Source organism: Desmodus rotundus, chromosome 2 (assembly GCF_022682495.2).
Source record: "Desmodus rotundus isolate HL8 chromosome 2, HLdesRot8A.1, whole genome shotgun sequence".
Classification (NCBI taxonomy): Eukaryota; Metazoa; Chordata; class Mammalia; order Chiroptera; family Phyllostomidae; genus Desmodus; species Desmodus rotundus.
The window spans coordinates 172,975,346-172,997,837 of NC_071388.1; the positions used below are offsets into that span (position 1 = coordinate 172,975,346).

At 36.0% G+C, this 22,492-nt stretch overlaps 2 protein-coding genes across 5 annotated transcripts in view; one reads left to right on the plus strand and one right to left on the minus strand.

The window, feature by feature from the left end:
• ANKAR (ankyrin and armadillo repeat containing) overlaps positions 1-8,312 on the plus strand; it is a 64,234-nt gene extending 55,922 nt beyond the window's left edge. Inside the window, exons 20-23 of the mRNA XM_024563781.4 lie at positions 1,626-1,735; positions 3,188-3,384; positions 6,495-6,541; positions 7,778-8,312. Coding sequence (XP_024419549.2) covers positions 1,626-1,735; positions 3,188-3,384; positions 6,495-6,541; positions 7,778-8,025 — 602 coding nt within the window. The 3' untranslated portion in view covers positions 8,026-8,312. The remainder of the gene's footprint in view (positions 1-1,625; positions 1,736-3,187; positions 3,385-6,494; positions 6,542-7,777) is intronic.
• Positions 5,313-21,205, minus strand: OSGEPL1 (O-sialoglycoprotein endopeptidase like 1). Of its 4 annotated transcripts, none has more exons than XR_006656001.3 (8): positions 21,098-21,205; positions 20,557-20,797; positions 14,861-15,248; positions 13,890-14,094; positions 13,665-13,813; positions 12,771-12,901; positions 11,046-11,150; positions 5,313-7,184 (listed from the first exon to the last, which is right to left on the minus strand). XR_006656001.3 is itself a non-coding variant. In XM_053918867.1 (8 exons), the coding sequence occupies exons 2-8, from the start codon at positions 20,775-20,777 to the stop codon at positions 11,072-11,074; spliced, it is 1,245 nt and encodes a 414-aa protein (XP_053774842.1). In that variant the 5' UTR covers positions 20,778-20,797; positions 21,098-21,205; the 3' UTR covers positions 10,244-11,071. The 4 variants fall into 4 exon arrangements, 3 of the variants coding, with proteins under 3 accessions (XP_053774842.1, XP_045054152.2, XP_045054154.2); XM_053918867.1 differs by lacking the exon at positions 5,313-7,184 and adding an exon at positions 12,576-12,647 and having other exon boundaries at positions 10,244-11,150; XM_045198217.3 differs by lacking the exon at positions 5,313-7,184 and having other exon boundaries at positions 10,244-11,150.
• Between the last annotated feature and the right edge of the window lie 1,287 nt (positions 21,206-22,492).

Here is a 22,492-nt window from a genome sequence, read left to right on the forward strand (position 1 = left end):
GTATCAAAACAACAGCCATTTACAATTTGGAGTGACTACTACCAAAATATAAATAAGGAAATTACTTTTTAACTGAAATGGATCACTGAAAGCAGTGAAGGAAGCTCCACTTGCTGCCATAGAATTAACTATATTTTTCTGTTGTATATTTAGTTAGCATGTAAGGAAATTCAAGCAAAACAAAACTTTCTGATGGAAACTACCTAGGAAAGAAACATGTTTTTAAAAAGTTATTAAACATGTTTTTCTCTTAAATAACAGTAATCCTATGACTCTGAAAAACAATTGCAATGGGTTTAATTTTACTCCATAAGGTGTTGTGTGCAAGAAATGCCACATTATAATAGCTTCCAAATATTAATTTCCCCAGGCTGGTAAGAATTTAATCCCCCAAATTACTGGGCTTTCTCTGCACTCCATCAGAGTTATAGGCATCTCCAGAGTCATATGCATGTCAGAGGTATCTCAAGCAGAGCAGGCTATTCTTGCCTCATGTATACCATAAAATAAATGATGTGCTCAATGTCCAAGTCCACATGTTCCCAGAAGAGGCTTCAAAGGTATAGATGTTTTGCAGAGACTGGAGTTTCTGTTGCCAAGTGTCTGGTTCTCTTATGTGTACCACTTAACTATTATCCTATTAAAGCTCCTGTTCCTAGTATGTCCTTCTTAGTCTAGACTCTCTGCCCTCCATTTGTTCCCCATTTCTTACTCCGCAGGTTTAAAGATACCTCTCTCCCTTCCTGCTAGCGTGTGCTCTCTATAAACTCAGGCTTTTGAAAATGTAAGCTTGAAAGAAAGATTATCATTAGACGATTTTTTCTCTAGGCTATACAACCCAGTTCTCCCCATCCTTAGGCAATAAATTCAAAGGTCTTCTTGGTTTATAGTGGTGGGAAAAAAATAAAACAAAAACCCAGTCAATACTCAATAAAGTATCTATCCACAAATGTAAAAATACACTCACTTACATCTTAAAAGTTGTGTTATACTTATACCAACACAGCAACAATATTATGAAAGAATATCACAAGTGAACTCTAAAATTAAAACAAAAATTTGAATGAAATAGTTTTATGTTGGTAGTTGCACATTTAATTACTGAATCACTTATTTTCAATCCCCATTTATTTTCATGGCAAAAATTTCAGTGATTTTAATATTCAATAAGCAACATAATGTTCAATTTTAAAAGATCATTAAGCTTTTCTTAACTCACAGCCATTTTAACTTCAAAAAGGACATATTAAGTTTTATTTTTTTTAGACTTGCCTCTACATATTGTTTTCTTAAGGCATGTCAATATTCATAGTCATTAAAAAAAAAGTCCTAAAACTTCAAAATATAACATTCAGAAACCACGAGGAAGAAAACCTTTAATTTTCAAATATTCCCTCTCTTAAATAAGCTTACTTAACTTTTACTCCTTGTGACAGAAAACCAAACCATAATTATGGGGAAGTTTATTCTATATTTGACATACAAATGCTTTTTCTCAGCACTTCTTCATTAGCAGAGATGTCTTGTGACTCAAACCCTTTTAATACTATGTGCAAATAATCAAAAGCACAGTGTATCAGTTTATATCAAATAACACAAGCATTTTTTTCTTGTTTAATTTTTAGGGAATTTAATAGCTAGCCTGGCTCATTCGAGAGCTGGTATTCCAGAAGCATTTACCACATTAGGGACAATCCAGCGGCTCTGCTATCATTTGTACTCAGGAAAAGAAGAGGTAAAGAAAAAAGTAATCCTAAAATTGAATCTTCTAAAACTGTAATTTGCCTCTCTCATTTCTGTGGGCTAATTTCTCCACAGGTTGACTGTGTTATATAATAGGTCATGTTACTAACTCAAAATGAAATTATTTCTCTAGTATTCTATCTGCCATCCACAATTCTGGTTCCCACAAAATGTGAAAATTTGTTTTAACTTTGATATTTAAGATTCAATCTACAAATAAGTACATTGATGATATAGAAATTTATAATTATATATGAAAAATCTCGCAAGATTTTGTGATCTCACTGTCATTTCTATGATTATTTGGAATGAATGAACGTGGAATTTATTGGACAGTTTTCCTCATTTGCCAAGCAGGGTTAGTGATGAGGGTGTGTGAAGAAAGCCAGTCTGGCCAGTAGTGGTGTGCCTCTGAGTGTTCCCCTACGCTTTTCACCCCACGTGGAAGGAAGGGTTTCTCCAATTCACGGTATGCTGAAATCACCCAGAGGAACCTGTTACACCATAGATTGCTGAGCTCCATTCCATAGAGTTTCTGATCTAATATATCTGGTGTGGGACCTAGAATGTGCATTTCTAACAAGTTCCTGGAAACTGGAGCTATTGTTGCAGGGACCATATACTGAGAACCACTGTTCAAGGCATGGGAGATATATGGGCATGTACAGCAATCAGATGCCAGTGTAAAGACCAAAGTGTCAAGCTTCTGGTACCCGTGCATGGGCCACATTGCTTATGCCAACTGATTTTCCTAACAACTGCCCACGAGTGTACTTTAATCAATCATATGAATAACCTAATTAATTCAAGGTCACAGACAGAGGGTACTATTCCCTTCCAGAAAAGAAGGCACTTTTCCTGGAGCCCTATGGCCTGATGCTTGTTCTTGTTCCTTTTTGCCAGTTTAGCAAAATTGGAAAATTTAGTTGCTTTCCCCAGTGGTTTCCTATTACAATCACCTGAGCAGTTTGGAAAAATTGTGATGTCTGGGCCGCACCCAAATAATAAAATCATAGTTTTTGGAGGGTGAACCCCAGGCATGACTAACTTTCATAGCTATCCAGGGGATTGCAATTCACAATCAAGACTGAGATCCACTGGCTCAGTTCAAACTCAATAGTTATTTCTCTAGCTGCACGTTAATTAGAATCTCCTGTGGCACTTTAAAAACAACATATATGCCCAGATTCTGCCCCAAGAGTCTGATTCAGCTGATGCACTTAAACAACAACAAAAACTTCTGGTGATCCTAAAATGCAGTCAGGACTGAGAATAACTACTAGAAACCAATGGCAGTTGACATCCTCTTTAAAAATATATGTTGACATACATTTTGCTATACATAGCTGCAGGGACTTTCCTATGAAATACCTAATGAGAGCGCTGGGTTACATGGTTTAAAAATAAGGCTCAACGGTTAAGGAATTGTTTCTTCTTCACGTAGGTTCGCACAGCTTGCTCCTGTGCTCTCGGCTACTTGACTTACAATGCAAGTGCTTTCCGCATCCTATTAAAGGAATGCAGGAACAAGCCTAACCAGTTCCTCCGTATATCAAATAATATCAGCAGAGATGCAAGTATTAACCCGGCCTTTCTGAAGGAATTTCAAATACAACAAAAAGTGGGACTTCCTTCCTTAAGGTATTGTGCTTATATTTGAGGTTGCAGTAGTGAAATTATTGATAAAATTGTAAGGAAGTTTAAGAAACATCAAACAAGGGGAACTATTCCTGATAGAAAAAATATGCCTTTTATACCAAGGATAAACTTCATTCTAAATGTCCATTGCCAAAGCATGTTTGAATTCCAACTTATCAACAGAAGCATGAGTGCAAACCAGATCTTGGGGATCCTGTCTGAGAAGGATTATTCACATTTCATAAGTTTTGGGGAGCCTGATTGCCTCCACATCTGTAAGAGTTCTGAGCCAACCAAGAGCACCGCCACCATGACCTTGGCATCAAATGGGTCTTTGGGACTTGATGCAAAGCTAGGTCAAATCAGAACCAGTGGCTGGAGTTAGGCCAGTTTGCCAGACATTTATTCAGAGGACTTTTCATCAGTGTTGTAGTTTTATCATGATCTAAGCTTCTGAAAAAAGAATCTCCTTCCAGTAGGCATATATCCTTCTGTAAATGTCGCTGAATTACAAGTCTTCCCTGCAAATAGCACTATTTACATACAGGAAACAGATCTACTGAAGATGTACTATTAACTTTATAATAATAGAATAGGATCTAATATCATGGTTCTAAAAATAAATTTTAAGTACAGAGAAAAATGAGTACATCTTCAGAGTCACTTTAATTTGAATTCTTTGAAAAACTGAAAACCTAAAACTTATTACTTAATTTTTTTTAAGATTTTATTTATTTATTTTTAGAGAGGGAAAGGGAGGGAGAAAGAGAGGGAGAGAAACATCAATGTGTGAGAGATACATAGATTGGCTGCTTCTTGCACGCCCCCAATTGGGGACCTGGCTTGCCCTCGCTGGGAACAGAACTGGGGACCTTTTGGTTCACAAACTAGAGCTCAATCCACTGAGCCACACCAGTCAGGGCTATTACCTAATTTTTTTAAAATAAAAAGTCAGGGAAATCTAAATTGCAACTGCTGTAATTGATGGTATCAAAAAGTAATTTTTGCTGGTTGAAAAAATTAATTTAGGATAAGTAATGGAAGTATTGTTTAACAGTCACTCCCACAGTTAGCCCATAACTTTTTTGCAAGTAGAAAAATATATCCCTTCTAAGGACACTTTACTGCCATCTGCTGGAAAATTGTTGTAGTAACTATACAAATCTGCAATGACAGGTAAATGCACTCCCTATAGTTGTAAATACTCCACTTTCGGGCTTATAAACAAGCAGTGACTAGCAATTAGTAAAGTTACAAGAATGGTTACCCAGTGAGGTGGAAGTGGTGAGCAAATAACAATTACTCTCATAACAAATAGTGCTATGTACTCTCCTTAGAGCACTGATATAGACTATTCCCTGTAATTTTCATAACACTCCTATAAAGGAGTGTGGTTTAAATAAAACTATGGGAAATGCATTAAAAGATTGCTAAAATAAGTTGGAAGCTTGGGAAGAATAAACATATCCTTTCACAAAATATTCCTTGATACCACTACTGGAAAGCAAATGTGGATTGATTGTGGTTGGGATAATAGCATTTTTTTTTTAGTGTATATCACTTCTCTATTTCCACGCTCTTATCCAAGAATGGAATATTAGAAGTCTTTGGATGTGTAAATTTTGAAGTATGTGGAGAGACATATTTCACTGGTGTTAACTGACCCTGCATGAAAATAGTATGAGACCAAAACTAGCTAGTTTCACGTTAGCCTATTGCCATGAAGTTGCTTCATTAAAATTGAAAAGAGCAAATGTTTCTCATCTAATTAATGAGAAATATATTCATGATAATATTTATTACTTTAATCAAGACATATATAACTACCAGAGGATTGTTGCAATACTGTATTTGTGTGTTAAATGTACAGGATGATCTAAAATAATACTTCTTTTAAAGCCACAAACACCCCCCTTCCATGCACACACACGCACACACACACACAGTGATTTAGGCACACCTTATTATTCTTTGATGTGAAACACTTCCTTGGTACTCCATTACTTTGAAAATGAAGTTTAAATTTTTTCACATTCTTTTTATTAGGTACAAACAACTTTTTATTGCAACATGAAGTTATTCTTAGTTCAAATACATATTTTCAAATATTAAGATTTTTAAAATTTAATCTTTATTTTTTTTCCATTTCCATTAGTCCCTTCATACCCACCTCCCCCCAGCAACCACCACACTGTTGTCCATGTCCATGAGTCCTTTTTCCTTTTTGCTTAATCCCTCCATCCCCTTACCTCTCCCTGACTCACTAGCTGAGTCTGTCTATGAATCTGTCTCTGTTTTGCTTGTTTGTTCAGTTTGTTCATTAGATTCCACATGAGTGAAATCATATGGTATTTGTCTTTCTCTCACTGGCTTGTTCATTAGCATAATATTCTCCAGGTCCATCCATGCTGTGGCAAAGGGTAAAATTTTTCTTCTTTTTTATGGCCAAGTAGTATTCCATTGCGTAAATGTCCCACACGGTCATTTTTTTTACCCTGCCTGGTGTGGCTCAGTGGATTGAGTGCCAGCCTGCGAACTGAAAGACTCTTGTATTCCTGGCTGGTACCTTCTGGGAGATGGTGTTTGCAAGAGAAGTTTGTGGAAGGTAATCCTGTGGGAGTTCTCAGCCATGAAACTTCACAAGAATTCAAAGTACAGAGTAAACAATGTCTGTGATTTCTCATCTTCTTAACACATAAAATGACCTGATCTATACTCTCCAACCTCATCTCCTATCATGTCTCCAGACACCTTTAACTCTGACTACACCAGCCAACGAAATGCCCTTGGGACATGCCCTGCTCTTTTATAGTACTATAATCTTTCATACCCTATTCCCTCCATCTGGAACCCTGTCCCCCACCTCATCCATCTGAAGACCTATTTTCTTCAAAACCCAGATGAAGTGTTTTTCCTTCCATGAAGCTTTCCCTGATCACTTCAAGTAGATTTAATGTTTCAAATGTTCTGAACGATTAAGTTGTAAATGAGTACATGGATACAAAATACCCACAAGTAGCATGTATAAATTAGACCATTGTGCACTGAACATGGCACAGAGGTATATGAAGTATTTATATATTTGTAGTTTGATAAAAATGTTTTCCTTTTAGTCTGGAGAAAAATGGAGGACCATCCATAATTCCTGTCTTTAAAAGAGGTAATTGATTTTTCTTTTATCTCTGAGATATCTTTTAGCCCTGACACTTACTGTTTTCTGTTTATAAAAATTCAAAATGTAGAGGCTACCAGAAGTTTACCTGGAAACTTTTGCTTTTGTAATTCTGTATAACTAAAGTGTCTTCCCACTTACAAACCAATGTTAAACATTTTTTTTAAGGCCTTTCCTACTAATATCACTTGACAAAAATTAATCTTGTACTTTGCTTTTTCTCACAAGCCATGCACAGTAATAAGTCATTACTGAAAAACATGTAAGTATGACTTAAATTATGACCTTGCTATTGTTCTGTTCCATGTACAATGAATTCTTAGGGAAGAGACCACATTTTTTCCCATTGATACTCTGTACAGTTTTCTGCATAGTTGGTAGATGATGGCTGAGTGGTCTAGGCCTGCAAGATCAAAGTCCAGGTTTTACACTGTTACCCATCAATGCCTATCAGACACATGATAGGAAAAACAAATTACTCACTGGTTTCACATACGTGCTTAGTGCTTGTTCACATGTGTTTAATGTAGGACCAAATTCAGTCTTACTTGGTATATTGTCCTGTAGTCAAAAGCAAGTATAGAATCATTCAGAAGCCAGTTTGCGTTAGTCACAACTGAAAAGAGAGAAACTTAGGGAGAGAGAACAAAAGAAAAAATTTTCATTTTTCAGGGAGTATTTGAGGGAAGCTACATATGTATGTATGGGAGGCTCTATTTCTGAATGTCATGGGCAGAAGAATGTCTGTTCTTCTTGCACAGCTTCTTTAGTCAGTCTTATTCTTTCTTCACTTTAATACTGACTTCTAAATAACAATCTGTGCCAGTAATGGTCTGAAATTTTCACACGTTTGTGGTAACATAAGACAAAATAAAGACAAGGTAGCAAGTTTCTGATAAAGTCTGTCACTTTGAAATAATGTCCGTTACACTTTTTTTGGTGTTTAAATATCTTCTTTTACAAAACAATATTTAAAATAATGGGCATCTGTTCTTTTATTAAGTGCCAAATTGGCACATTGAAAAGTTGGCAACCATATATTTGGTCCCCGAAGATTTTTACACTCTGACATCTGAAAGTCTGGAAGCTACTGATCTCTTCTCTCTTAGTATGTTTTACTGAGGTGAAGAAAGTAGAACTGTATAGAACTAAAGGCAGTAAGACCACACCTAGGGTTCTTGGGCTTAAGAAAGAGACATTTAATTGTGGCTCTCTAATTTTTAGGGAAAGAGCACAGAAGAAAATTAAAACCTAAAATTCAACCAAGAGATTCTTTGACTTTACTGCCTCCTGTAACTAACTTCATGGGACTCTTCAACGCAGCAAAAAAGACCACTGTTTCTCATAATATTTTTTCCTTTTCATCTGCAATTTCATCAGATATCATAAAAGTATCAAGACCAAGAATAGTGTTTTTGAACAAACTTGGAAAACATGTACAGAAAGCTAACTTGGAACCTGCAGAAGGCTAATAAAAGCATTTTAGCATGAAAGGATTCCTGAGAAATCTTTTTAATTTTTAACTATGGTAAAATACACATAACTAAGTAATCTTTTTTAATGGAAGTTCTTGATATTGATATTTAACAGATTTCCCTTAGCATGTCTACTGGAATCAAACTCAGGCAGAGTTATAGCTTCAAAAAATAGGTGTGATTTTCTGAAATAGAATGCCTGCAGTTAAAACTATTAAAATACAGGAACCGACACAAGTGGCATACTTAGTATTTGCATTAAGTGTTATAAATGGTTTTTAATTGGTATGCTGTACTAAAGAGGCCTGATTCAAAGTGGCCCACATGTTAACATTCACTGTAATACCTTAAGATATTTAATGATAAATTCCACAAATGCATGAGGCTTCTAAATGTATACCTTTAAAATGTTTTATTTTTTAAAAATCTGAACTCATTGACCATCATATACAAAAGCATGGCTAAAAAATGTGGCAAACAGCACTGACCACTCTCCATACCTATTGAGAACCTCTGGTTTACAGCTGGAAAGGGTGATATTCTCTGTGGCTTAGAATCACACGGCATCTCTGCCCAGAGAGTAATGTTTGCAGTAGGTGGTGGTTTTGATGTATGTCTGCTTCTCCTATTTTACAGCAGCATATAGATGTGACACAAAAGCAAGTTGGGCTTCACCGTGTCCTTTATAGGCCCCCTTTTTCTCTATCCACTTTGCTCAGTGTCTTCATACGTCTACCTGGGCTGCACTGAACATACCTATTAATGAGCGGTTATTTTCCCCAACATGCCTTAACACAACAGTAATGATGGTGATGACAGCAGCTACATGTACTTAGACTTTTCTATGTGCCAGAGTCCAAAGCCTGTGCTCTTAACCACTGCACAATATGAGACCTCAAATACAATTCTATATTCTTGTAATTGCTCTGAGTCACAGCTTTCTGGTGGATGGACTAAAATATAGGAATTGTGGTGGGGGGATGGCCTATTTTATACTAGAAAGGGATAAATAATTCAAATGATAAGAGGCTATGTCATTTATTCAGTACCATTAAAAGTAAGAATTAATATCAAAGGAAATATTAAGCCTATTAGACTTTTAAAAAAGCCTTTAGATAGCCAACTTTAGCTTTGCAACTATCTTCAGGTGAACTAAACACTGTATTTTAAGAGTATTTTCAGGTAAGAGGATCAGCATTTCTTTGTTTTCAACAACATAGACATTACCTGAGTATCTCGGCCCAGCCAGACCACCCTGCTACGTCTAATACTTACTGTATTTTTCTGAAACTATAGCCCCCTCCTCCCTGTAAAGATTATTTTATTACGTTGCATTTTCCTTTTGTTTTTTAAAATTATGTGTAAGACGAGAAAGGCCTCTAGATATAAAGTGTTTAGCAAACTGTTTGCCTCATACCTGACTATAAGCTAAATTTGGTGCATATCCTTACCCATATAGAGCACAATGTTTCTCCTTCCTTTCCTTCCGATCTTTCTTCTCCTCTTCTTTCCTACAGCTAAGTACTGAAAAGGCTCAAGATATGAATGCTTCCAGAATCTGCTCATTTTCCTTATCTATAGTTTCTCTTATTATATCATAAACCCAATTTTGACATGTATACTTGTAAATTTAACAACTTACATTACGGATATCCCTATTTTATAATATTTGTGATAGTGGGAAGAACTTTTGGTCAATTTTCTTCCATAGTTTATATGCACTCTGATTCTAATAGCCACAACAAAGGATTACACTTCTTCTCTTTGAATTCAGATCCTCCTTATACAGAACACAAACTCAAATATAAAATGTGAATTCACAAACTGTTTCTTTTAAATATCTGTAAACCAATTCCATCAAACCTATACCTCAACATCAAGAACTACAAAGCTTTATAAATTGGCTGTTTCTGTAAGTTCCTTCATATAAATTATGTTTTCTATTTCTAGTATAAATTGGATGATAATAAAGCAATACTCTATGATCACAATTCTAAAGAAAAGAATAACTTATGGAATTTCCCAAAAGGGAAGTCACCTGAAGGCAGGATTAAATAAGAAATCTTCTCATTATAGATTTGTATGCTTATCTCCTAGTTTCTCAATACAGCGAGTCACTGACTAGAAAGTTAACTTGGCCTGTGTGGATGACATTCTGTGAAGCTCTCCTGGTAAATCCTCTCAGAGGACATTAAATAGTCAGTAGCATTGTCCGTAGAGTCAAACCTACTTTAATCTAGGCAGAAAAAAGTGATAAACTATGATATCTCCAGTACAAAGTTTCAGATTCTAGGAAATTATCTAAAAACAAAACAAAACCGTTTTCATCTCATCTATTTTCATCAATTAAATAACATTTCTAAAATAATGAATATAAATATATGTGGTCAACTAAAAAGTACAATACACAATGAGAAATTACTTGCATGTCACATTTCTTATTCTTAAAATCCCAGATGGGTTTTAAGAAATGTACAGACATTCCATTTGCTCCAGAGAACATACCTATATATTTTTTAATTATTTTTTATTTTTATAATTAATAACATACATTCTGTTAGATGTCACCTTTTGCCTTGATTTAGAATTCTACAATTTGACATAATTTTGACCTGGCTCCCTTTCTAAAACTGTTCTCTCATTAGAAAAGTCAGGCTAATTTTCAGCAGAAGCCAAAGAAATAGCTTCTACTACTGTGATAGGGAAAAGGGGAAGATGGACCTCGGCCTATATAACATGGGGCCAGAATTCAGCAGAGTCACTGTATTTCTTCCTACAGGTTTGTTTTTTCTATCTGCCAATATCAGTATATCCTTCCCCCCAAAAGATGTTTTACTTTGGTTTTTGATTTAAAAATTTATATTCTCTTATAAGACAATAACATATTATTACAGTCTCTCAGAATAGCAGATTAAACATCAAACATAAGAGGAATAACAGAAGAAAGTGTCCATCAACAATATTATATATCTCCTACAATCTGATAGACAAAAAAATTAAAACTGTTAAAATACTACCTTCAGGGGTTTTTCAAAAGCAAAAATCAAATCTTCATTTTTAATCGTGGTACTTTTATGGCAGCTTCTCCAACTTCTTTCGATATATCTACTCCTAGAGGACATCTGCATGATAATCAGACCAATCACATTATTTCACATATCTGCTTCCTGATCTGTCACTAGTCTGCAGACTATTTGTTTAGAATTCTTAACAAACAATATGTATGTGTAATTTATAGTTAATTGTATGTAGTGATAATTCTTGAATACATATAAATACAATAGGACCTCAAGCCAGAAGACTGGATGAAGAAAAGCCAGTTCCATTAATAAGAAATCTAAATTTGGAGATTTTTAAACCACTTTGAGGTATATTTGACATGTAAAAAGCTATGCATATTTAATAAATACAACTCAATGACTTTGGGGATTGAGATGTTTTGAAAGAAATAATTCTATGGCTCTCAAATATTGTAGATAAATAAAAAAATGAAGTAGGAAGATTTTTAAAAAGTCTTATAATTCTCTATAATGCTAAAAAGGCAAAAACAAGTTACCATATAGCTAAAGTCAAAACTATATCCACTCCTACTTTAGAAATTCCCCAGGTTTCCACTGAGTCTTCTGTGAGGTTTCAAAATCTAGCTTCTTTTCTACCCTCGTCAACACTGGTAGGAGAGGTCTTAGATCCTACCCTCTTTCTTTGTTCTTCCTTGGAAATTTTGGCTACAGATTTCTGCTTTTTCACTATGTTGCCCAACCTGGACAAAGCCATTGTCTCCAGCCTCTACACTGCCCAAAGGCAGCACCACTGGATCAAATGATATATTCTACCAAAGACCAGGCCATTGACATAGGGGCTTCTTCTGCCACTACTAACTAAACTCAGTTCATTTATAATCAGCCACGGGAGTCTGTGGTTCATGTAGCTACAGTGATGGACTACAACACTAAAAAGTGTTAAAACATCAGATGAACCAATGTTGAAAACAGAATTATGTTAGATTATGAAACATAATCATCCTTCACTATTTTTACTATTCTTGAATTAACTTAAACCATAACTTGATAACAAACTGAATAACTGTGCTATTCTTTGGAACTTTGAGTAGGGGGATAAACTAAGGCTTGCAGAAAACACCTGTCTTTGGCCATTACTCAGGTGCAAATACAAGGGCATATTCACAGCCCAGTCTCACACCAAATGCTTTTTCCACATATTCCTTGTTTCCGAGCAAATTAGCTGGTTCTGAGATGGTCTTGACATTCCAAAAGTCAGGCCATAGACATGGTTTCCACTCTGGTTCCAAGTAAAAAAAATCATCACTTCATAATTCTCACCTTATAATGTTGCTAACTTAAGATTTGTCAAATTTTTTATAACTTGAAATTGTAGCAAACATATTTCTTGTAAGGTATCTACTTCCTAGGTTCATGAAGTAAGTTAATGTAATCAGAGTGTCAGTGAAAACCTCATATATAAAAGCAGCATCCAGGCGTTGACTTTTAGAATGCAGCTTACAGAAAGATATGAATGGTACTACATACTTCGGTTCGTAACGGACGCCTTCTGTGTCGTATAAAATGCCCAAGCCAGCACGCAATCTTTCAATACCATTCCTAAATAAGAATCATTGAAACAAAGTAAATAGCCCAAAACTTAAAAGAAGAAGATTTAGATGATGAAATGGCAATATTTACCGTGCATAATTACGAGGGAAGTACATGTACCTCATGGCTTACCATGCGATCATAATGCCGTTGTCAGTGCACAGTCTGGGAGGAGGACACAATAAAGTGCATTGTGTTGCATTTGTTACAATTTCCAGAGCTTTTCGGATATATAAGTTACTTGCAACTCCTCCAGATACAACCTGAAGTAATTGAGAAGACCAAAATTAACAAATATTACATATGGATATGAGCCAAGCTGTTAGCTATATTATACAATAAAAAGATCACATTTTGATGGATGGATAATGAGCAATTGATATATCTCTACAATAAAAATTTGGAGAATAAAAAAAAATTATCAGCCTATAATCACTACTGCCATTTTGGTATACTTTCTTCTAACCATTTTCTAATTATGATCATAGTACAATACTTTAGACCCTGAAGTTTTTACTTACAAGCATTTTTCCTTTTTACTACATAATCCTTAAAAATCTGTCATCTTTGATATTCCATTTTGTGAATATACCATCATTTAAATATTGCCTCACTTTATAATTTTTCAAAACAATAAGTTTAAGATATAGTTAAATAAGAAGTTTGTTTAAAGGCTTTAAACACATTAAAGGGATTTCATCAAAGGAACATGAATTTTAAGGAAATCAGCCTATTTTTCTAAAAATAATGAAACCAGTTACTGCATTTTATTTCTCATTGTAAACCGTCTTTTTAAATTCAATGAGAAGATGCAGCTTGGACTGTTTTGCCAGATAGGCTGTACATATCCCACAAGGCTGCCACACTGGTACAAGAAATGGATGTTAGCTTTATTCTGCATATTTCATATTGTCAGGTCTAGTGTATGGCACCTTTTCATCCTATGCACAGGGTCAAGTAAGCTCTTGGAAGAAAAGTATCTTACAGTGAAGGGTTACTATTCCAAAATGAGACGAGAAAACTTACGAGTACTGCATTGTTTTGAGATAACAAGTTTCTCTGCTTGCAAAACAGAATAGCACGATGTGTTCTTTTTGCAATGTGGCAGGCTGCTGTGTGCTGCACTGCAGCAGCAATGTCGGCAGCTGAAGACAGAAGTTGCCCCTTCTCAATACCTGCGGAAACGAGCAAGCATTTTTAGGCAAAACCCAGGATTATTTATCTGTCCAACTTTACTAATTATAAATGTACCTTCCTCTTTTTCCTTTTGTATTATTGCCTTATCTGTCACGTGTTGAAGTCCAGAAAAAGAAAAATCACAATTTTTAGCACGTTGCATGGGAGGTTTGAAATCAAAATGCAGTTTATTTCCTTGTTTAGCCAAATGTTCTATAGCCTTCCCACCACTCATGGTGGAGCACTCAGGGTGTTTTATTAAAGAAAGTCTTCTTGCTACCTATCAAAAACAAACAAAAATTTTTATAATGAGTCATAAAATTGCACATGTTGAAACGAAGATGCAAAGGAAGTGAAAAACACACAAACCCCTGGATGGATAAGACATGCTCTACTTTTACTTCTGACAATCTGATCAACAACGGCCGATCACTGTCACCTTATCTACTTTTCTCTTCTACTGGGTGTAGAAAATAGATTTGAAGTTAACAATGACCCCTTAATACTGAACTTCAAAAATAAGAACTGCAAAAGTGAGATGAGTTTTCACATCTCATTTATTCCAATCATTTCTACTGTTGGCAGCAGGATTTCTTTGTATGGCATTGGGCTCTGCAGGATTCTAAACCAAAGGAAAAAGAAACCTGCTTGGTGGTCTTATCAGCAATTGTGATGTTTATATAGAACTTCGTGTATCTTTAATATCCTTATGTTATCTCTATATATCCTCACATTTCACATTTTTATAGTACTTCACAATTTACAAAAATACTTTCTTGCACATATATTTTCCTAATTGATTGAAAACATAACTGCATTTGCAACTTATTTGAGCCTTATATGTGTTGATGTAAACCTCTTACCATTTTATTTGGAATGGATATGAAAGAATCTTTTGTAAATAGGTACGTTTTCTTGTCTTACTGCACATACATTTCTCAGTCTAATATATCATTCAGAAATATTTAGATGATACTAATGCAGCTATTACTATTTAAATGGAACTGACACCTTAAAAAAGAACAGAGAAATTAATTCTTAATTACCTTGTCAAGCATGTCACCCGGTGCTATGTCCAAAGACTTTCCAAGAAGCAGAAAATCTGAAACTCCTCTCACTAATGCCAACAGACAATGACCTCCAGAAATCAAAAGAACTAAAAAAGGAAATTCTACTTTATTTGTCAACCTAATAGTAAGTGCATGAGCTTCCATATGATGAATGGGAATAAAGGGCTTTTTCAACTGATCGACCAGCTGTAAGCTAAATGATAAGCCCACTCCCAAGCTTAAAGCAAGTCCTGGTTTTATGGTAGTTGCAATTGCTGAGAGTTCCCTTGGACTGACTTTACTGACAGAGAGAGCTTCTTGCACTATTCGTTGAATATTTTCTCTGTGAAGCTGTTGAGCTACTGGAGGAATAATTCCACCTGTTCTGAAAGAGATTATGAAAAAGCTTTTTATAATTTTAAGATTATAAAAGAAGAAAAATTATATATTATAGCTGACATGTTTTTAATCATTACATAGCTAATAATGTTAGTTAAGTCAAATATTTTCAAATATGTGTCTTATAATGAATGCAGCACACTGTAAGAACTCAGGATGTAGTACTAGATTAGGGGCATAATGTCTCTTCAAAATTGTGCACAAAAAACTCCTACAGATTTGTTTGTTGATGAAAGAATAACCAAAATAATCTTGAGAGGCATTTTAAGGAAGAAATTTGAACACAGAAAGGACAGGATAAAATTTGATTTTAGGAAAATTAATGTCTTTACAGTAGTAAGATTTTTAAAGACTTAAAGTTATTGCAAAAGTGTAAGGTGATTACATCTTAATCTGGTGCTTGTGGGAATGAAAAGAAAGGGAGAGAGAGCCCGGAAAACTGTAATAATTAATTGGATATAAGAGGAAAGGAGATGAAGGCATCAAAGATGATTCAGATACTGAGCTGGAATGACTGGGAGTAAAGAAACACTAACAGAAAGATGAAGAGTTTTGTAAAGAAAGATAAATTTATTTTTAAACACTCCACACTGAAGTCACAGCAGGACAGTAGACAGCTTGCAATCCTGAAATAAAGCTTGTGCTCAGAGTTGGTAATTTTGATTTTTGGTCCATGTAGGACAGACTGGGTAATCACTACAAATGTCAAGAATAAACAATTAGGAGGTAAAATTGCCAGCAAAAAAAAAATTGCCAGCATGTGATAGAGAAGCAGAGCAATAAAATTTAGGGTGTGTGACATGCACCTCAACTCTCGAATAAAACTTCAGGCATTTGATGTTGAAGATCTGCTAGCTCTCTGCACAGAAGTTAAAATCCTTAGTAGGAGCATGCAATGAATATTTACTTAATATAGTTGACCCTTGAACAATGCAGGGGTTCGGGGTGCCAGCCTCCATCCACGCAGTCAAAAATCTATGCATAACTTTGATTTCCCCCCAAACTTTACTACTAATACCTTACTACTGGCAACCTTACTAATAACATAAACAGTTAAACACGTATTTTGTATATGTATTAAATACTTAAAAAGTAAGCTAGAGAGAAAATGTTATTAAAAATAATAAAACTACATTTGTACTGTACTGTATTTATTGATACCATGAGTTTGTCTGTTTACAAGATATGAATCATCTATCATTATCTACATCAATATTGTCTTGTATGATACAAAACATTGCAGATTTATACATATTACTAACACTAGACATCAAAAATGAAAATATACTATGAAAAAATTTCATTTATTTATAGGGTACAATGATTGATGCACTGATAACAAAGAGGCAGCAATGGGATTGCTTTATGGTAGTCTAATGTAATCGACATGATTGCATCACAGTAGCCTAGCCTATACAATAATGAATGGTTATAAAATTTTTATGGCAATGCAGTACGATAGCCACATTCATAATACAGTATTAAAAACATTGTTACATTTTTTTAAAAAAGACGTTTTCCTATGATGACTGACTGAAATGCAGTTTCTCCAATGTAAGAGAGGGGCATACTGTACAGTAATTCTCTGAAAGCTAAGTTATACAACAGTAAGAAAATGAACCCATTATTAAGTTTATGTTAAATATCACTCGCCTTGCGCTTAAGTAAGGATAGGCTATCCGCTTCAATACAAGTCTTGCGCACGATGTTCTCCATGAAGAATACTTAGGTGATGATGATACAGACACGTCTCATACGTTCTTGGTGTACGTACGTACAGTTATTAGATTCACATGAGGACACACACACACAACAGGCAAGTTTATTAACTGTGTGGTATGATTATTTACTACTCATTAAGTGAAGTGGATCATTGTAAAGGTCTTTATACTCATTGTCTTCACGGTGAGTAGGCTGAGAAGGGGGAAGAGGAGGCTGGGAGAGCAACCTTGCTCTCTCCGAGGTGGCAGAGGCAGACGAGGTAGCAGTGGAAGGGGAGGTGAGAGGCACATTTGATGTAATTATGGAAATACATCATCACTTCTGTCTTTTTCCTTTTTCATTTCTTTAAAAATATTTCTATAAGCACCAATCCTTCTTCCACTGTTTGCTTTAGTTTCAGTTCCCGTATTATAGAAGAGTCCGTGCTGTAAAAGAAGTCAAAAGCAGCCTTGAATAATTGGAGCCCTTCTGCCAGATTATCCGACGTCAGTGTGTTTTCTGTCACTGCTTCTTCTACATCTCCTTCATTATCTGGTACTGGTTTGGAAGCACTCATCCCCATCAAGTTGTCGTTTGTTAATTCCCGTGGTGTGGTATCTATTAGCTCTTGATTTCCTCCAAGATCCATATTTTGAAACTCTTCACCCCCACCTTTTTTGCTGTATCTGAAACCTTTCGTGACTTCCTTGATTGGCTGTTGTACGTCCTACAAGGCCATGCACAACCTCTGGACAGTTTTCTCCAGCAGGAATTTATGTGTTGGGCTTGATGGCTGTCACAGCGTTTTCTATAACAATGGCATTTTCAATGGTGCAACCCTTTCAGACTTTCATGAGATTCTCTCTATCCAGGTTCTCTTCCACAGCGTTGACAATCCTTTCCAAAGGGCACGTTGTGTAATGAGGCTTACAGGCCCTAATGACCCACCCTCCCTGCACCCCCCCACCCTGGATCTAGAGGCTGAATTAGAGATGTTATGTTTGGAGGCAAATAGAACATTTTCATGCCTTTAGCATTAAACTCACAGCTTTCTGGGTGGTTGGGGACATGGCCTAATATCAAAAGAACTTTAAGAGACAGTCTCTTACTGGCAGTGTACTTCCTGACTTCAGGGACAAAGCATGCATGGAACCAACCCAGAAAAAGGGTCCTCATTTTCCAGGCCTTCTTTTTGTCATACTACCAAAAGACTGGCAGCTAGTGTTTTTCTTTTCCCTTCAAGGCTTAGGTGTTAGCAGCTTTATAGATAAGGTTAGTCCTGGTCATAAATCCAACTGTATTTGTACAAAACAGCAGAGTTAAGCCTATCCCCTCTTGCTTTAAATCCCGGTGCTCACTTCTCTTCCTTACTAATAAATATCTTTTGTGGCATTTTGTTTTTCCAGAATAGGGTACTTCTGTCTGCATTAAAAACCTGTTCAGGGAGATCTCCTTTCCCCTCAATGATTTTCTTAACATCTGGGAACTCATCTGCAGCCTCTTGGTCAACAGAAGCTGCTTCTCCTGCCATCTGGACATTTTTTTAAGCCAAAACTCTTTCTAAAATTATCAAATCATCCATTGCTGGCATTCAATTCTCCAGCTTTAGATCCTTCACCTTCGTTTTACTTTAAGTTGTCATATAATGACTTCACTTTTTCTATAGGTATTCCTTTCTCATAGCAGTCCTGCACCCACATAAAAGCTGCATTTGCAATACAAAATAAAAAGGTACTTCCTAAGAAGTGCAAAATATTCACAACTGCTGACATAGCTGCAGCAACAGCCTCATGATTTTTTTTTTAACAATGGCCCTTACACTGGATTCATTTACCTTAAAATGGCAGGCATATCTAGATATATATAAAGCAATCCAACTTTTTCCTATAATGTCACAACTCTCCTCTGCTTGGAGCACTTCCAGCATCACCAGCGGCACTTCATATGGGTCCCATGGTGTTATTCAAGGTTTATTATACTGCACAAAACACAATGAAAACTACACAAGAATCCCAAGTAGTTTACTTTCTACTGTGATACCCAACTGGATGGATAAACTGCTTACGTAGAGGTATTAGAGACAAACAGCACTTCAAGCAGATACAACACTTGAGCTTACTACAATAGCAACAGGAGGTGGCTACAAAACTATTACAGTAGTATAGTATGTAGTTATGCAGTTATGATTTAATATTTCATCTCTGTTGGTTTACATTTCTCCTAACTACCAATGGCACTGCGTATGATCTATAAATATATTAAGTTTTGATAAATTTTAACTTTTTATAATACATTTGTATATATTTTATGGTAGTAAATGATAAAGTAGACTAGTATCTACATATATTTTATACATTCATGATATACCTTTTCCTTGTTTTTTCAATATTTCTAGGCTATGTGGTTCATTTGCAGGTTTTTTCAAATTGTCACAAATATCCAAAAATATTTTCCAATATATTTACTGGAAAAAAATCTATGCATAAGTGAACGTGCGCAGTTCAAACCCGTGTTGTTCAAGGGTCAACTGTATATCATATCTTAGAGATTAGGTTAAGCTTCTTGAAGGCAAGGACTTTCTAGTACGTCACTGTACCTTACTAACACCTGCGAGTCACTTTCACATATTATGTAACCATTCGAGGCCTATTCTGCCCCTTCACCTATATTATTTCTAATTATAATATTCTATATTATTTCTATTATATTTCCCACAACCCTACATGGTAGGTATCTTTCCCACTTTATGGATGTAAAACAGAATCAGAGAGGATGAAGAACTTGCCTAAAGGCAGCCAATACCAAATGCCTAATTCATAATTAAAATACAGGTCTGTGATCTCAAAATACCAACCTTTTTCACTATTCATATGTTTTAAATTGAGGGCTTCAAGGCATTTTTAATTTATACAGTGCTTCAACATATTTTGAATTAGCTACTAATTTTTTAAATCTGGAGATATTACAGTAACATTCTGGATTTCCATTTTCTCTTGAAAATTCTGATGATCAAATAATATAGGGTCCATATACCTGCATGGCAGTAATTGGCTGGAGCTAAGCGCTGACTTCCTCCAGATATTTTCCACTTTGTATCCAGCCCACTTATTTATGTAACTTGCCTGGTGGTCCTCTGGAAACATCTTAGTTTATACAACTTGCACCATTCTGTGCTTCACTACAATATATTATTCTTACAGTACCAACATGAGTTATGTATATAAATGTGAATAGGATTTTTTGTTTTCAGTGATAAACACAGGCTAGAAGTCAGGCTTTCCTAAGACTGCAGTTGACAACATGATACACACAGGTGAACAAAAGAGGAAGGGCGTTACTGAGGGGAAGTCATGGATAAATAGTGCAGCTGGGAATGAGCTTAGTTTCTTTTTGTCAACAGGATTAGCTAAGGTTTGAACTTTATTGTGGAGCGCTTAAAAGCCAGGGCTGAGAGGTTTAAAAAAGTTATTAGGAACTTTTGTACAAAAGAAGAAATTAGCTTCTAAAATTTAACTTTTATATATGATAAATACAAAAGAATTATTTTACCTTTTTCCAAAAAAGTGAATACCACAAAGATAATGTCTACTTACTTCAAATGAACTTCAGTTTGGGAATGTATTGCTTCTCCCAAAATATTTCCAGTTTCATCCACCACAGCAGCTGCTGTATCATCACAACTGGTCTCAATTCCCAATACTAGTTTATGAAGAAATACTTTTCCAGGATGAAAATTAAAACTTCTTAAATATTCATAAATTTTCCTTTTTGATGGTTTAGAAAAAACTCCTGCTGTCTTATTCAATATTAGCATACTTACTCTATAGACAATTCCTGGAAAAGAATTAAAGAAACAAACTAAATATTATTTGGAAATGACATGAGCCACTAGTGCATGTCATTTCCAAGTGACAGTGGTGCTCAGACAGACACACCCTGAGAAATTGGACGTGCAATCAATAAATCCAGGCAGGGCAGCTTCTGCCAAGTGCAGTACTTCTCTTTTGGGTCAAGAAGGCTCCCAAGTGAACCCGGGGATTTGGCCAGCGCTATCTGCTGTAAGAAGGCGAGGGACTAGGTCTGGAACCGCTTTCCCAAGCGTGCAAAAGCAGGGAGGGGTGAGCATTCACCCACCTCTCCGGTGAACGACTGTGTGGTTCTCCTCTCGGTTCCCGTGTAACCACGGGTGGAGTGCCCTTTCTCTGGCGCTTGAAAGCCCGACCTTGGCGCTCCGGAAATGATGTCATCAGTACGGTGCCGCGTCCTGCTGTCAGTCCAGCAGCAATTGCCCTAGAGGGCGTCAGTCTTAACTCAGAGTAAATGTATGCGTAAAGCTTGTCTTCGCGCAGGACGCTGTGCGTGAGCAGCTGTGTCTTCTCCCGGGGTTCTAGGTAACGAGATTTCTCTGTAAGGTCAGGGGGCTAGTGAGTGATCGATCTAGCGGAGGCCGAACACAGATTTGTCTAACAACATACCATTAAGTTCTCAACACTATGCTACATTAGAAGAAAAAAACTTTTATTTGGCTGGAATTCGGACGCCCCTGTGAGAAAATGATTGGTAGATTGCTCGTCATTCTATCTTGGAGGAACTCTCACCAAACATAACGGTGTGGCTTGAGATATCTAATATTTTAAAAGATGGTGGAAACTCGGGGCGCTCGCAAGTACAGGGTTCCCAGAGAACCAAGCGTTTGGTTCCCAAGCGTTTCTGGTCGGAAAGTAGTAACACGTTACTCCCACTTCACTTGAAGTAAAAGATGTGGGGCTGGTTCGTTTTTGTTATGAAAAATAAAAGGGGGGTTGTGGTGAATATTCACTTACCTTAAAAATTTTAATATCCTATCTTCGCAATACATTATGTGGTCTTTGCCTACTGTGTACACAACTTCAGCATAGTATGTCTTCAGATTCTTGCACCTCCTTCACTTTTTTTTGGCTTTGATTGGTATGTGAGCTTATTACATTTGTTTAAATAGATTTATCCCGAGGCTTTCTTCTTTCCTAAGCTTTAAGGTTTTACTAAGCCAGGACCTTTTAAAGGTCCTAAGGACCTTATAAATGCAAGGTTGGCACAGCTGGTACATATACTTGTGCCTTGGAGTGTGAAGTTCTTGGTAAAAAAAAAAAAAAACAGATGAATAAATCACTTTTGGGAAGTCATAGATATAGTCTAATGGTAGATACAGATGCGTAAATTCCTAATTACCAGAATGTTTGGAAAGTTATTTATGTGTAACTCATGTTCTCCAATATTTTCATTTATCTGTGGCAATAACCACAATTAACAATAACAACAATAAAGTGTCACTATGTGCCAGGCATTGTTGCAGATTATTTAGCCCTCCCATGTGCTAGTTACTGTCTTCATTTTACACAAGGCAACTGGTTCATAGAACTTGGGTGACGTTCAGGTCATACAGCTAGTAAGTGCAGAGCTAGGATTAGAAATCAGACCATCTGCCTCTGGAGTCTGTTTTCTTAATTTGTAGAAGATCAAGTAACTCCTATTTTTCCTATGCTGTATTGT

Bases quoted from the DNA above. Each gene is read 5' to 3' on its own strand.
- OSGEPL1 (XM_053918867.1), bottom strand. From the start codon at position 20,777: ATGCTAATATTGAATAAGACAGCAGGAGTTTTTTCTAAACCATCAAAA. The intron at 13,814-13,889 runs GTACATTTATAA...TCGTTTCCGCAG, and splicing joins ACAAAAGGAAAAAGAGGAAG to GTATTGAGAAGGGGCAACTT. The intron at 11,151-12,575 runs GTATGTAGTACC...ATTATCATGCAG, and splicing joins GGCGTCCGTTACGAACCGAA to ATGTCCTCTAGGAGTAGATA.